We start from the raw sequence: 18,105 nt of genomic DNA on the forward strand, positions 1-18,105 counted from the left end.
ACTGACTGAGTGAGTGAGTGACCGAGTGGGTGACTGAGTGACTGAGTGAGTGACTGAGTGACTGAGTGAATGACTGACTGAGTGAGTGACTGAGTGAGTGAGTGACTGAGTGACTGAGTGATTGACTGAGTGAGTGAGTAACTGAGTGAGTGACCGAGTGCGTGACTGAGTGACTGAGTGAGTGATTGACTGAGTGAGTAACTGAGTGAGTGACCGAGTGGGTGACTGACTGAGTGACTGAGTGACTGACTGACTGAGTGAGTGAGTGACCGAGTGGGTGACTGAGTGACTGAGTGAGTGACTGAGTGACTGAGTGAGTGACTGACTGAGTGAGTGACTGAGTGAGTGAGTGACTGAGTGAGTGAGTGAGTAACTGAGTGAGTGACCGAGTGGGTGACTGACTGAGTGACTGAGTGACTGAATGACTGACTGACTGAGTGAGTGACCGAGTGGGTGACTGAGTGACCGAGTGATCCGGTCCATCCACCTCCAACCACGAACCCTGACCCCGGTCTCCTCCCTCTGACTTCAGACATTCAGCCCAGGGCTGGACACACAGATGGAGGGGGCCTCACCTCTCCGTCTCCGACATCCTTGGGGGCATCTCTGCATCTCCTCCCCACACCCCCTCGCCACGGGCCGCCCCACCTCTCGCTCGCTACCCATCGTTAAAGACCTCGCGTGGGTGACCACGACAGTCAAAGGAACCGGAGCGTCTCAGCTGGGCAGGAGGCAGAGGAGAGGCACCAGGAGGAGGTTTATCAACCCCCTCGCCCGCCACGCAATCCCGCAGCTGCGTCACCATTCGCCATGGGTGGCGGCAGCACGTGGCTCACCCTGGTGTATCTGCTGCTGGCATCATCGCCCTTCTTGCAGCGAGGTAAGGACGGGGAGGTGGTGGAGGTGGAGGTGGTGGAGGTGGTGGAGGTGGTGGTGGTGGTGGTTTTGGGGTCAAGTCCCGCACGGGCGAGCCAGCGAGGGAGCAGGAAAGACCTCAGGGTATTGTTTGTTGTTGAAATTCCACGGCTTCTTTCCATGCCAAACGCACAGGAATCCTGAAACCACACGGAGAGCCGATGACCCACGCAGAGACCCGTAGACTTACACAGAGACCCATAGACTCACCACACAGAGACCCATAGACTCACCACACAGAGACCCACAGACTCACACAGAGACCCATAGATTCACTCACACAGAGACCCATAGACTCGCTCACACAAGACCCATAGACTCACGCAGAGAACCATAGACTCACTCACGCAGAGACCCAGAGACTCACCACACAGAGACCCATAGACTCACTCACACAGAGACCCATAGACTCACCACACAGAGCCTCATAGACTCACTCACACAGAGACCCCATAGACTCACTCACACAGAGACCCATAGACTCACTCACGCAGAGACCCAGAGACTTACCACACAGAGACCCAGAGACTCACTCACACAGAGACCCAGAGACTCACTCACACAGAGACCCAGAGACTCAATCACACAGAGACACCCATAGACTCACTCACACAGAGACCCACAGACTCACCACACAGAGACCCATAGACTCACTCACACAGAGACCCATAGACTCACTCACGCAGAGACCCATAGACTCACCACACAGAGAGCCATAGACTCACTCACACAGAGACCCATAGACTCACTCACACAGAGACCCATAGACTCACTCACACAGAGACCCATAGACTCACCACACAGAGCCTCATAGACTCACTCACACAGAGACCCATAGACTCACCACACAGAGACCCAAAGACTCACCACACAGAGACCCATAGACTCACTCACGCAGAGACCCAGAGACTCACCACACAGAGACCCATAGATTCACTCACGCAGAGACCCATAGACTCACTCACACAGAGACCCATAGACTCACTCACGCAGAGACCCAGAGACTCACCAAACAGAGACCCACAGACTCACACAGAGACCCATAGACTCACTCACGCAGAGACCAAGAGACTCACCACACAGAGACCCATAGACTCACTCACGCAGAGACCCAGAGACTCACCACACAGAGACCCATAGACTCACTCACACAGAGACCCATAGACTCACGCAGAGACCCATAGACTCACTCACACAGAGACCCAGAGACTTACCACACAGAGACCCATAGACTCACTCACGCAGAGACCCATAGACTCACCACACAGAGACCCACAGACTCACACAGAGACCCATAGATTCACTCACACAGAGACCCATAGACTCACACAGAGACCCATAGACTCACCACACAGAGACCCATAGACGCACTCACACAGAGACCCATAGACTCACTCACACACAGACACACAGACTCACCACACAGAGACCCAGAGACTCACTCACGCAGAGACCCATAGACTCACCACACAGAGACCCACAGACTCACCACACAGAGGCCCATAGACTCACTCACACAGAGACCCATAGACTCACTCACGCAGAGACCCATAGACTCACTCAGGCAGAGACCCAGAGACTCACCACACAGAGACCCACAGACTCACACAGAGACCCACAAACTCACCACACAGAGACCCACAAACTCACCACACAGAGACCCACAGACTCACGCAGAGATCAAAGATTAACACAGAGAGCCAGAGTCTCAACAAAGAGATTGTAAACGTTGTGGATTGGCTGTACTAGTAACGAATTGGTACGTTTTCTTTACGTGACCAACCCACGTGCTAATTGTCTGTGCTGGGTGGTGGCGGGTTTAACTTCACATTTGTATTTCCGCGATCTAACTCGAATTATATTTTTTTATTACGGGAGATACTGATCGCGAAAGTCTACGTGTTAAACTCTGCCTAGAGACCCAGAGACTGACTGCACAGAGATCCACGGACTCCTCAAACCACACAGAGAGACGGAGACTCAAGCAGAGAGCCATAGAGACTCGTAGATTCACGTAGAGACCCGTAGACTCACGTAAAGACACATAGACTCACATAGAGACCCGTAGATTCACGTAGAGACACATAGACTCACATAGACCCGTAGACTCGCATACAGACACATAGACTCACATAGAGACTCAGAGACTCACGCAAAGACACAGACTCACATAGAGACACATAGACTCACATAGAGACACATAGACTCACATAGAGACCCGTATATTCACATAGAGACACATAGACTCACATAGAGACTCAGAGACTCACTCAGAGACTCGTAGACTCACATAGAGACCCGTAGAATCACATAGAGACCTGTAGACTCACATAGAGACATATAGACTCACATAGACCCGTAGACTCACATACAACCACTTAGACTCACATAGAGACTCAGAGACTCACACAGAGACCCGTAGACTCACATAGACACCCCGGGACTTACACAGAGACTCAGAGACTCACACAGAGACCCGTAGACTCACATAGAGACTCAGGGACTCACACAGAGACCCGTAGACTCACACAGAGACCCGTAGACTCACATAGAGTCTCAGAGACTCACACAGAGACCCGTAGACTCACACAGAGAACCGTAGACTCACATAGAGACTCAGGGACTCACACACAGACCCGTAGACTCACACAGAGACCCGTAGACTCACAGAGAGACCCGTAGACTCACATAGACACCCCGAGACTCACACAGAGACCCCGAGACTCACATAGAGACCAGAGACTCGCATCGAGACTCAGAGACTCACACAGAGACCTGTAGACTCACACAGAGACATGTAGACTCACACAGACACCCATAGACTCACACAGAGACCTGCAGACTCACACAGAGACCTGTAGACTCACACGGAGACCTGCAGACTCACACAGAGACCCGTAGACTCACACAGAGACCCACAGACTCACACAGAGACCTGTAGACTCACACAGAGACCCGTAGACTCACACAGAGACCCGTAGACTCACACAGAGACCCACAGACTCACACAGAGACCTGTAGACTCACACAGAGGCCCGTAGACTCACACAGAGACCCGTAGACTCACACAGAGACCTGCAGACTCACACAGAGACCTGCAGACTCACACAGAGACCTGCAGACTCACACAGAGACCTGCAGACTCACACAGAGACCCGTAGACTCACACAGAGACCTGGAGACTCACATAGACACCCATAGACTCACACAGAGACCTGTAGACTCACACAGAGACCTGCAGACTCACACAGAGACCTGCAGACTCACACAGAGACCCGTAGACTCACACAGAGACCCGTAGACTCACACAGAGACCTGTAGACTCACACGGAGACCCGTAGAATCACACAGAGAGACCCGTAGACTCACACAGAGACCTGCAGACTCACACAGAGACCCGTAGACTCACACAGAGACCCGTAGACTCACACAGAGACCTGTAGACTCACACAGAGACCTGTAGACTCACACAGAGACCTGTAGACTCACACAGAGACCCGTAGACTCACACAGAGACCCGTAGACTCACACAGAGACCTGTAGACTCACACAGAGACCCAGAGCCCCACGGGTTTTCATCACAGCTCATATCAAAATTTTCCGTGCCTCTAATTCCCTGGCTGGCTGCTGATTGGGCTTCTCTCCACGCCCAATCGGCAACTCTGTTGCTGGAGACGATGCCAAATAAGCTAGCTGGGTAACTGGTCACACCGTGGTATAAACAGCTGGGTAACTGGTCACACCGCGGTATAAACAGGTGGGTAACTGGTCACACCGTGGTATAAACAGCTGGGTAACTGGTCACACCACGGTATAAACAGCTGGGTAACTGGTCACACCGCGGTATAAACAGCTGGGTAACTGGTCACACCATGGTATAAACAGCTGGGTAACTGGTCACACCGTGGTATAAACAGCTGGGTAACTGGTCACACCGTGGTATAAACAGCTGGGTAACTGGTCACACCGTGGTATAAACAGCTGGGTAACTGGTCACACCACGGTACAAACAGCTGGGTAACTGGTCACACCGCGGTATAAACAGCTGGGTAACTGGTCACACCGTGGTATAAACAGCTGGGTAACTAGTCACACCGCGGTATAAACAGCTGGGTAACTAGTCACACCGCGGTATAAACAGCTGGGTAACTGGTCACACCGTGGTATAAACAGCTGGATAACTGGTCACACCGTGGTATAAACAGCTGGGTAACTGGTCACACCGTGGTATAAACAGCTGGGTAACTGGTCACACCGCGGTATAAACAGCTGGGTAACTGGTCACACCGCGGTATAAACAGCTGGGTAACTGGTCACACCGTGGTATAAACAGCTGGGTAACTGGTCACACCAAGGTATAAACAGCTGGGTAACTGGTCACACCGTGGTATAAACAGCTGGGTAACTGGTCACACCGTGGTATAAACAGCTGGGTAACTGGTCACACCGTGGTATAAACAGCTGGGTAACTGGTCACACCGCGGTATAAACAGCTGGGTAACTGGTCACACCGTGGTATAAACAGCTAGGTAACTGGTCACACCTCGGTACAAACAGCTGGGTAACTGGTCACACCACGGTATAAACAGCTGGGTAACTGGTCACACCGTTGTATAAACAGCTGGGTAACTGGTCACACCGCGGTATAAACAGCTGGGTAACTGGTCACACCGTGGTATAAACAGCTGGGTAACTGGTCACACCGTGGTATAAACAGCTGGGTAACTGGTCACACCGTGGTATAAACAGCTGGGTAACTGGTCACACCATGGTATAAACAGCTGGGTATCTGGTCACACCGCGGTATAAACAGCTGGGTAACTGGTCACACCGTGGTATAAACAGCTGGGTAACTGGTCACACCGTGGTATAAACAGCTGGGTAATTGGTCACACCGCGGTATAAACAACTGGGTAACTGGTCACACCACGGTATAAACAGCTGGGTAACTGGTCACACCGCGGTATAAACAGCTGGGTAACTGGTCACACCGTGGTATAAACAGCTGGGTAACTAGTCACATCGCGGTATAAACAGCTGGGTAACTGGTCACACCGTGGTATAAACAACTGGGTAACTGGTCACACCGTGGTATAAACAGCTGGGTAACTAGTCACACCGCGGTATAAACAGCTGGGTAACTGGTCACACCGCGGTATAAACAGCTGGGTAACTGGTCACACCAAGGTATAAACAGCTGGGTAACTGGTCACACCGTGGTATAAACAGCTGGGTAACTGGTCACACCGCGGTATAAACAGCTGGGTAACTGGTCACACCAGGGTATAAACAGCTGGGTAACTGGTCACACCGCGGTATAAACAGCTGGGTAACTGGTCACACCGCGGTATAAACAGCTGGGTAACTGGTCACACCACGGTATAAACAGCTGGGTAACTGGTCACACCGCGGCATAAACAGCTGGGTAACTGGTCACACCAGGGTATAAACAGCTGGGTAACTGGTCACACCGCGGTATAAACAGCTGGGTAACTGGTCACACCGTGGTATAAACAGCTGGGTAACTGGTCACACCAGGGTATAAACAGCTGGGTAACTGGTCACACCACCGTATAAACAGCCGGGTAACTGGTCACACCGTGGTATAAACAGCTGGGTAACTGGTCACACCGCGGTATAAACAGCTGGGTAACTGGTCACACCACCGTATAAACAGCTGGGTAACTGGTCACACCGTGGTATAAACAGCTGGGTAACTGGTCACACCAGGGTATAAACAGCTGGGTAACTGGTCACACCGCGGTATAAACAGCTGGGTAACTGGTCACACCGCGGTATAAACAGCTGGGTAACTGGTCCCGTTCACGGCCAACACCATGGACAGCGATTATTTGAACCGGTCCTGGGCCTCCCCTAGGTCGACTCAGCCTCAAATGAGTTACCTGGTGTAGCGGTGTGCAGTAAACATTGCTGGCACTGGGAAGACAAAGGCGGCCGAGAGTGGTGCTGACCAACCACCCCCTCTGTGTGTGTGCCACAGTGCCGGTAGCCTTCATGGCCACTGCTGCTGATACTCGCTACTAACACTGCACTTGCCCTCACCAGTCTGCTGAAGGCTACACGGGGGATCTTTGTCTTTGTTTCTCGGGTCATCAGGCAGTCAACTGATAGCATCCAATGGTACTTGGGTCTGTCACGTGACCTTCTCCTCATGCACCTAGCCTGGCACAGCAGTACAACGCATGGCACCTGCTGGGTCTGTCACGTGACCTCCTCCTCATGCACCTAGCCTGGTACAGCAGTACAACCCATCGCACCTGCAGGGTCTGTCACGTGACCTCATGCACCTAGCCTGGCACAGCAGTCAACCCATGGCACCTGCAGGGTCTGTCACGTGACCTTCTCCTCATGCACCTAGCCTGGCACAGCAGTACAAAGCATGGCACCTGCTGGATCTGTCACGTGACCTCCTCCTCATGCACCTAGCCTGGCACAGCAGTCAACCCATGGCACCTGCTGGGTCTGTCCCGTGACCTCCTCATGCACCTAGCCTGGCACAGCAGGCAACCCATGGCACCTGCTGGGTCTTGTGATGTCACCGCCACTTAGTGGTGATTGACAGACCTTGTTTTAGTGTACTGTTACGTCAACAGCTGTAAAGATTCACAAACAATACCATAGACAGCACACAGAGACCCACAGACTCACACAGAGACCCATAGACTCACACAGAGACCTATAGACTCACACAGAGACCCACAGACTCACACAGAGACCCATAGACTCACACAGAGACCCATAGACTCACACAGAGACCTACAGACTCACACAGAGACCCATAGACTCACACAGAGACCCATAGAGTCACCACGCAGAGACCCACAGAGAACCATAGACTCACACAGAGACCCATAGACTCACTCTCACAGAGACCCATAGACTCACCACACAGAGACCCATAGACTCATCACACAGAGACCCATAGACTCACCACACAGAGACCCACAGACTCATCACACAGAGACCTACAGACTCACCACACAGAGATCCACAGACTCACCACACAGAGACCCACAGACTCACCACACAGAGACCCACAGACTCACCACACAGAGACCCACAGACTCACCACACAGAGACCCACAGACTCACACAGAGACCCACAGACTCACCACACAGAGACCCACAGACTCACCATACAGAGGCCCATAGACTCACCACACAGAGACCCATAGACTCACCACACAGAGACCCACAGACTCACCACACAGAGACCCATAGACTCATCACACAGAGACCCACAGACTCACCACACAGAGACCCAAAGACTCATCACACAGAGACCCATAGACTCAGCACACAGAGACCCACAGACTCATACAGAGACCTACAGACTCACCACACAGAGACCCACAGACTCACCACACAGAGACCCACAGACTCACCACACAGAGACCCACAGACTCACCACACAGAGACCCACAGACTCATACAGAGACCTACAGACTCACCACACAGAGACCCACAGACTCACCACACAGAGACCCACAGACTCACCACACAGAGACCCACAGACTCACCACACAGAGACCCACAGACTCACCACACAGAGACCCACAGACTCACCACACAGAGACCCACAGACTCACACAGAGACCCACAGACTCACCACACAGAGACCCACAGACTCACACAGAGACCCACAGACTCACCACACAGAGACCCACAGACTCACACAGAGACCCATAGACTCACCACACAGAGACCCACAGACTCACACAGAGACCCATAGACTCACCACAAAGAGACGCACAGACTCACCACACAGAGACCCACAGACTCACACAGAGACCCACAGACTCACACAGAGACCCACAGACTCACCACACAGAGACCCACAGACTCACACAGAGACCCACAGACTTACCACACAGAGACCCATAGACTCACACAGAGACCCATAGACTCACTCACACAGAGACCCATAGACTCACCACACAGAGACCCACAGACTCACACAGAGGCCCACAGACTCACACAGAGACCCATAGACTCACACAGAGACCCATAGACTCACACAGAGACCCATAGACTCACCACACAGAGACCCACAGACTCACACAGAGACCCACAGACTCACCACACAGAGACCCACAGACTCACACAGAGACCCACAGACTCACCACACAGAGACCCACAGACTCACACAGAGACCCATAGACTCACCACACAGAGACCCACAGACTCACACAGAGACCCATAGACTCACCACAAAGAGACGCACAGACTCACCACACAGAGACCCACAGACTCACACAGAGACCCACAGACTCACACAGAGACCCACAGACTCACCACACAGAGACCCACAGACTCACACAGAGACCCACAGACTTACCACACAGAGACCCATAGACTCACACAGAGACCCATAGACTCACTCACACAGAGACCCATAGACTCACCACACAGAGACCCACAGACTCACACAGAGACCCACAGACTCACACAGAGACCCATAGACTCACACAGAGACCCATATACTCACACAGAGACCCATAGACTCACCACACAGAGACCCACAGACTCACACAGAGACCCACAGACTCACCACACAGAGACCCACAGACTCACACAGAGACCCACAGACTCACCACACAGAGACCCACAGACTCACACAGAGACCCATAGACTCACCACACAGAGACCCACAGACTCACACAGAGACCCATAGACTCACCACAAAGAGACGCACAGACTCACCACACAGAGACCCACAGACTCACACAGAGACCCACAGACTCACACAGAGACCCACAGACTCACCACACAGAGACCCACAGACTCACACAGAGACCCACAGACTTACCACACAGAGACCCATAGACTCACACAGAGACCCATAGACTCACTCACACAGAGACCCATAGACTCACCACACAGAGACCCACAGACTCACACAGAGACCCACAGACTCACACAGAGACCCATAGACTCACACAGAGACCCATAGACTCACACAGAGACCCATAGACTCACCACACAGAGACCCACAGACTCACACAGAGACCCACAGACTCACACAGAGACCCATAGACTCACACAGAGACCCATAGACTCACTCACACAGAGACCCATAGACTCACCACACAGAGACCCACAGACTCACACAGAGACCCACAGACTCACACAGAGACCCACAGACTCACACAGAGACCCATAGACTCACACAGAGACCCACAGACTCACCACACAGAGACCCACAGACTCACCACACAGAGACCCACAGACTCACCACACAGAGACCCACAGACTCACCACACAGAGACGCACAGACTCACCACACAGAGACCCACAGACTCACACAGAGACCCACAGACTCACACAGAGACCCACAGACTCACCACACAGAGACCCACAGACTCACACAGAGACCCACAGACTCACCACACAGAGACCCATAGACTCACACAGAGACCCATAGACTCACTCACACAGAGACCCATAGACTCACCACACAGAGACCCACAGACTCACACAGAGACCCACAGACTCACACAGAGACCCACAGACTCACACAGAGACCCACAGACTCACCACACAGAGACCCACAGACTCACACAGAGACCCACAGACTCACCACACAGAGACCCATAGACTCACACAGAGACCCATAGACTCACTCACACAGAGACCCATAGACTCACCACACAGAGACCCACAGACTCACACAGAGACCCACAGACTCACACAGAGACCCACAGACTCACACAGAGACCCATAGACTCACCACACAGAGACCCACAGACTCACACAGAGACCCACAGACTCACCACACAGAAACCCATAGACTCACACAGAGACCCATAGACTCACTCACACAGAGACCCATAGACTCACCACACAGAGACCCACAGACTCACACAGAGACCCACAGACTCACACAGAGACCCACAGACTCACCACACAGAGACCCATAGACTCACCACAAAGAGACCCATAGACTCACCACATAGAGACCCACAGACTCACTCACACAGAGACCCACAGACTCACCACACAGAGACCCATAGACTCACTCACACAGAGACCCACAGACTCACCACACAGAGACCCACAGACTCACCACACAGAGACCCACAGACTCACCACACAGAGACCCACAGACTCACTCACACAGAGACCCATAGACTCCCGTAGCTGGCTATATCGAGGAGGAGGGGGAGGGGCTCTTGGCACGCAGCCCCCTCCGGGTCTGTGTGTCACGTGGGGCAGGCCGCACTCAGAGCTGCTGCCACCCCGCGTCACGAGCCACAGGCCACGTGACGCTGACTGCTGCCGCTGACTGCTGACTCGGCATTCCGCGCATAGAGAAGGGAGATAAATAAATAAATAATCCCCCCTGGCATCCGCTGAGCGGACTCCGGCGATTGGCTGCCGGCCGCTTTGCCTTCGCAGCACCACGTGACCACTAGCACCGCCCCCCCCACCTGGGAGTCTCTGCAGAGATGGTGCACCGTGAGTGTGTGTCTGTGTGTGTGTGTCTGTGTGTGTGTGTCTGTGTGTGTGTGTCTGTGTGTGTGTGTCTGTGTGTGTGTGTATGTCTGTGTGTGTTTGTGTCTGTGTGTGTGTCTGTGTGTGTGTCTGTGTGTCTGTGTGTGTGTCTGTGTGTGTGTGTCTGTGTGTGTGTCTGTGTGTGTGTGTGTCTGTGTGTGTGTCTGTGTCTCTGTGTCTGTCTGTGTGTGTCTGTGTGTGTCTGTGTGTGTGTCTATGTGTGTGTCTGTGTGTCTGTGTCTGTGTGTGTCTGTGTGTGTGTCTGTGTCTCTGTGTCTGTCTGTGTGTGTCTGTGTGTGTCTGTGTGTGTGTGTCTATGTGTGTGTCTGTGTCTGTGTGTTTGTGTGTGTGTGTCTGTGTGTGTGTGTCCGTGTACACCTCGTGGGTAGCGGTAGTGGTCGTAGCGGTTGGCTCTACGCTGCGCTACGAACCCAGCTCCCAGGGTTCGACTCCCGCTCACGAACATCATGGTCCTGGGTCTCCATCTGTTCCATCTTCACTCCCTTCTACCCGTGAGTGGACTAATCTCCATCTGTTCCATCTCACTCCCTTCTACCCGTGAGTGGACTAATCTCCATCTGTTCCATCTCACTCCCTTCTACACCGTGTGTGGACTAATCTCCATCTGTTCCATCTTCACTCCCCTCTACACCGTGTGTGGACTAATCTCCATCTGTTCCATCTCACTCCCCTCTACACCGTGTGTGGACTAATCTCCATCTGTTCCATCTTCACTCCCTTCTACACCGTGAGTGGACTAATCTCCATCTGTTCCATCTCGCTCCCTTCTACACCGTGAGTGGACTAATCTCCATCTGTTACATCTCACTCCCTTCTACACCGTGTGTGGACTAATCTCCATCTGTTCCATCTCACTCCCTTCTACCCGTGGGTGGACTAATCTCCATCTGTTCCATCTCACTCCCTTCTACCCGTGGGTGGACTAATCTCCATCTGTTCCATCTCACTCCCTTCTACCCGTGAGTGGACTAATCTCCATCTGTTCCATCTCACTCCCTTCTACCCGTGAGTGGACTAATCTCCATCTGTTCCATCTCACTCCCTTCTACCCGTGAGTGGACTAATCTCCATCTGTTCCATCTTCACTCCCTTCTACCCGTGTGTGGACTAATCTCCATCTGTTCCATCTGCACTCCCTTATACCCGTGAGTGGACTAATCTCCATCTGTTCCATCTCTCTCCCTTCTACACCGTGTGTGGACTAATCTCCATCTGTTCCATCTTCACTCCCCTCTACACCGTGTGTGGACTAATCTCCATCTGTTCCATCTTCACTCCCTTCTACCCGTGAGTGGACTAATCTCCATCTGTTCCATCTCACTCCCTTCTACCCGTGAGTGGACTAATCTCCATCTGTTCCATCTTCACTCCCTTCTACCCGTGAGTGGACTAATCTCCATCTGTTCCATCTCACTCCCTTCTACCCGTGAGTGGACTAATCTCCATCTGTTCCATCTTCACTCCCTTCTACCCGTGTGTGGACTAATCTCCATCTGTTCCATCTGCACTCCCTTATACCCGTGAGTGGACTAATCTCCATCTGTTCCATCTCTCTCCCTTCTACACCGTGTGTGGACTAATCTCCATCTGTTCCATCTTCACTCCCCTCTACACCGTGTGTGGACTAATCTCCATCTGTTCCATCTCACTCCCTTCTACCCGTGAGTGGACTAATCTCCATCTGTTCCATCTCTCTCCCTTCTACACCGTGTGTGGACTAATCTCCATCTGTTCCATCTTCACTCCCCTCTACACCGTGTGTGGACTAATCTCCATCTGTTCCATCTCACTCCCTTATACCCGTGAGTGGACTAATCTCCATCTGTTCCATCTCACTCCCTTTTACCCGTGAGTGGACTAATCTCCATCTGTTCCATCTCTCTCCCTTCTACCTGTGAGTGGACTAATCTCCATCTGTTCCATCTTCACTCCCTTCTACCCGTGTGTGGACTAATCTCCATCTGTTCCATCTTCACTCCCTTCTACCCGTGAGTGGACTAATCTCCATCTGTTCCATCTCTCTCCCTTCTACACCGTGTGTGGACTAATCTCCATCTGTTCCATCTTCACTCCCTTCTACCCGTGTGTGGACTAATCTCCATCTGTTCCATCTCACTCCCTTCTACCCGTGAGTGGACTAATCTCCATCTGTTCCATCTCACTCCCTTCTACCCGTGAGTGGACTAATCTCCATCTGTTCCATCTCACTCCCTTCTACACCGTGTGTGGACTAATCTCCATCTGTTCCATCTGCACTCCCTTCTACCCGTGAGTGGACTAATCTCCATCTGTTCCATCTTCACTCCCTTCTACCCGTGAGTGGACTAATCTCCATCTGTTCCATCTCACTCCCTTTTACCCGTGAGTGGACTAATCTCCATCTGTTCCATCTCACTCCCTTCTACCCGTGAGTGGACTAATCTCCATCTGTTCCATCTCACTCCCTTATACCCGTGAGTGGACTAATCTCCATCTGTTCCATCTCTCTCCCTTCTACACCGTGTGTGGACTAATCTCCATCTGTTCCATCTCCACTCCCCTCTACACCGTGTGTGGACTAATCTCCATCTGTTCCATCTCACTCCCTTATACCCGTGAGTGGACTAATCTCCATCTGTTCCATCTCACTCCCTTTTACCCGTGAGTGGACTAATCTCCATCTGTTCCATCTCTCTCCCTTCTACCTGTGAGTGGACTAATCTCCATCTGTTCCATCTTCACTCCCTTCTACACCGTGTGTGGACTAATCTCCATCTGTTCCATCTCACTCCCTTCTACACCGTGTGTGGACTAATCTCCATCTGTTCCATCTCACTCCCTTCTACCCGTGAGTGGACTAATCTCCATCTGTTCCATCTTCACTCCCTTCTACACCGTGTGTGGACTAATCTCCATCTGTTCCATCTCGCTCCCTTCTACACCGTGTGTGGACTAATCTCCATCTGTTCCATCTCATTCCCTTCTACCCGTGAGTGGACTAATCTCCATCTGTTCCATCTCACTCCCTTCTACCCCGTGAGGGGACTAATCTCCATCTGTTCCATCTCACTCCCTTCTACACCGTGTGTGGACTAATCTCCATCTGTTCCATCTCACTCCCTTCTACCCGTGGGTGGACTAATCTCCATCTGTTCCATCTGCACTCCCTTCTACCCGTGAGTGGACTAATCTCCATCTGTTCCATCTCACTCCCTTCTACCCGTGGGTGGACTAATCTCCATCTGTTCCATCTCACTCCCTTCTACACCGTGTGTGGACTAATCTCCATCTGTTCCATCTCACTCCCTTCTACCCGTGTGTGGACTAATCTCCATCTGTTCCATCTCACTCCCTTCTACCCGTGGGTGGACTAATCTCCATCTGTTCCATCTCACTCCCCTCTACACCGTGTGTGGACTAATCTCCATCTGTTCCATCTCACTCCCTTCTACCCGTGGGTGGACTAATCTCCATCTGTTCCATCTCTCTCCCTTCTACCCGTGAGTGGACTAATCTCCATCTGTTCCATCTCACTCCCTTCTACACCGTGAGTGGACTAATCTCCATCTGTTCCATCTCACTCCCTTCTACACCGTGAGTGGACTAATCTCCATCTGTTCCATCTCACTCCCTTCTACACCGTGCGTGGACTAATCTCCATCTGTTCCATCTCACTCCCTTCTACACCGTGAGTGGACTAATCTCCATCTGTTCCATCTCACTCCCTTCTACACCGTGTGTGGACTAATCTCCATCTGTTCCATCTCGCTCCCTTCTACACCGTGTGTGGACTAATCTCCATCTTTTCCATCTCACTCCCTTCTACACCGTGTGTGGACTAATCTCCATCTGTTCCATCTCACTCCCTTCTACACCGTGTGTGGACTAATCTCCATCTGTTCCATCTCACTCCCTTCTACACCGTGTGTGGACTAATCTCCATCTGTTCCATCTCACTCCCTTCTACACCGTGTGTGGACTAATCTCCATCTGTTCCATCTCACTCCCTTCTACACCGTGTGTGGACTAATCTCCATCTGTTCCATCTGAACTCCCTTCTACCCGTGAGTGGACTAATCTCCATCTGTTCCATCTGCACTCCCTTCTACACCGTGAGTGGACTAATCTCCATCTGTTCCATCTCACTCCCTTCTACCCGTGAGTGGACTAATCTCCATCTGTTCCATCTCACTCCCTTCTACACCGTGAGTGGACTAATCTCCATCTGTTCCATCTCACTCCCTTCTACACCGTGTGTGGACTAATCTCCATCTGTTCCATCTCACTCCCTTCTACACCGTGGGTGGACTAATCTCCATCTGTTCCATCTGCACTCCCTTCTACCCGTGAGTGGACTAATCTCCATCTGTTCCATCTCACTCCCTTCTACACCGTGAGTGGACTAATCTCCATCTGTTCCATCTCACTCCCTTCTACCCGTGAGTGGACTAATCTCCATCTGTTCCATCTCACTCCCTTCTACACCGTGTGTGGACTAATCTCCATCTGTTCCATCTCACTCCCTTCTACACCGTGCGTGGACTAATCTCCATCTGTTCCATCTCACTCCCTTCTACACCGTGAGTGGACTAATCTCCATCTGTTCCATCTCACTCCCTTCTACACCGTGTGTGGACTAATCTCCATCTGTTCCATCTCACTCCCTTCTACACCGTGTGTGGACTAATCTCCATCTGTTCCATCTCGCTCCCTTCTACACCGTGTGTGGACTAATCTCCATCTTTTCCATCTCACTCCCTTCTACACCGTGTGTGGACTAATCTCCATCTGTTCCAACTCACTCCCTTCTACACCGTGTGTGGACTAATCTCCATCTGTTCCATCTCACTCCCTTCTACACCGTGTGTGGACTAATCTCCATCTGTTCCATCTCGCTCCCTTCTACACCGTGTGTGGACTAATCTCCATCTGTTCCATCTCACTCCCTTCTACACCGTGGGTGGACTAATCTCCATCTGTTCCATCTCACTCCCTTCTACACCGTGGGTGGACTAATCTCCATGTGTTCCATCTGCACTCCCTTCTACCCGTGAGTGGACTAATCTCCATCTGTTCCATCTCACTCCCTTCTACACCGTGCGTGGACTAATCTCCATCTGTTCCATCTCACTCCCTTCTACACCGTGAGTGGACTAATCTCCATCTGTTCCATCTCACTCCCTTCTACACCGTGTGTGGACTAATCTCCATCTGTTCCATCTCACTCCCTTCTACACCGTGTGTGGACTAATCTCCATCTGTTCCATCTCACTCCCTTATACCCGTGAGTGGACTAATCTCCATCTGTTCCATCTCAATCCCTTATACACCGTGCGTGGACTAATCTCCATCTGTTCCATCTCACTCCCTTATACACCGTGTGTGGACTAATCTCCATCTGTTCCATCTCTCTCCCTTCTACACCGTGTGTGGACTAATCTCCATCTGTTCCATCTCACTCCCTTATACACCGTGCGTGGACTAATCTCCATCTGTTCCATCTCACTCCCTTATACACCGTGAGTGGACTAATCTCCATCTGTTCCATCTCGCTCCCTTCTACACCGTGCGTGGACTAATCTCCATCTGTTCCATCTCACTCCCTTCTACACCGTGAGTGGACTAATCTCCATCTGTTCCATCTCACTCCCTTCTACACCGTGTGTGGACTAATCTCCATCTGTTCCATCTCACTCCCTTCTACACCGTGTGTGGACTAATCTCCATCTGTTCCATCTCACTCCCTTATACCCGTGAGTGGACTAATCTCCATCTGTTCCATCTCACTCCCTTATACACCGTGCGTGGACTAATCTCCATCTGTCCATCTCACTCCCTTATACACCGTGTGTGGACTAATCTCCATCTGTTCCATCTCTCTCCCTTCTACACCGTGTGTGGACTAATCTCCATCTGTTCCATCTCACTCCCTTATACACCGTGCGTGGACTAATCTCCATCTGTTCCATCTCACTCCCTTATACACCGTGAGTGGACTAATCTCCATCTGTTCCATCTCGCTCCCTTCTACACCGTGTGTGGACTAATCTCCATCTGTTCCATCTCACTCCCTTCTACACCGTGTGTGGACTAATCTCCATCTGTTCCATCTCACTCCCTTCTACACCGTGTGTGGACTAATCTCCATCTGTTCCATCTCACTCCCTTCTACACCGTGTGTGGACTAATCTCCATCTGTTCCATCTGCACTCCCTTCTACCCGTGAGTGGACTAATCTCCATCTGTTCCATCTCACTCCCTTCTACACCGTGAGTGGACTAATCTCCATCTGTTCCATCTCACTCCCTTCTACCCGTGAGTGGACTAATCTCCATCTGTTCCATCTCACTCCCTTATACACCGTGCGTGGACTAATCTCCATCTGTCCATCTCACTCCCTTATACACCGTGTGTGGACTAATCTCCATCTGTTCCATCTCTCTCCCTTCTACACCGTGTGTGGACTAATCTCCATCTGTTCCATCTCACTCCCTTATACACCGTGCGTGGACTAATCTCCATCTGTTCCATCTCACTCCCTTATACACCGTGAGTGGACTAATCTCCATCTGTTCCATCTCGCTCCCTTCTACACCGTGTGTGGACTAATCTCCATCTGTTCCATCTCACTCCCTTCTACACCGTGTGTGGACTAATCTCCATCTGTTCCATCTC

General features: G+C 51.8%; 1 protein-coding gene across 5 annotated transcripts in view; it reads left to right on the forward strand.

Annotated features, from left to right (window-relative positions):
- The first annotated feature begins 668 nt into the window (after window positions 1-668).
- Window positions 669-18,105, forward strand: part of LOC142907461 (uncharacterized) — a 206,582-nt gene continuing 189,145 nt past the window's right edge. For all 5 annotated transcript variants that reach the window (XM_076056975.1, XM_076056976.1, XM_076056977.1 and 2 more), the window contains exon 1: window positions 669-880. In XM_076056975.1, coding sequence (XP_075913090.1) covers window positions 811-880 — 70 coding nt within the window. In that variant the 5' untranslated portion in view covers window positions 669-810. The remainder of the gene's footprint in view (window positions 881-18,105) is intronic.

The sequence above is a fragment of the Petromyzon marinus genome, chromosome 79, assembly GCF_048934315.1.
Source record: "Petromyzon marinus isolate PM22_M1 ecotype Great Lakes invasive population chromosome 79, UKy_Petmar_22M1.pri1.0, whole genome shotgun sequence".
In the NCBI taxonomy this organism is placed as follows: domain Eukaryota; kingdom Metazoa; phylum Chordata; class Hyperoartia; order Petromyzontiformes; family Petromyzontidae; genus Petromyzon; species Petromyzon marinus.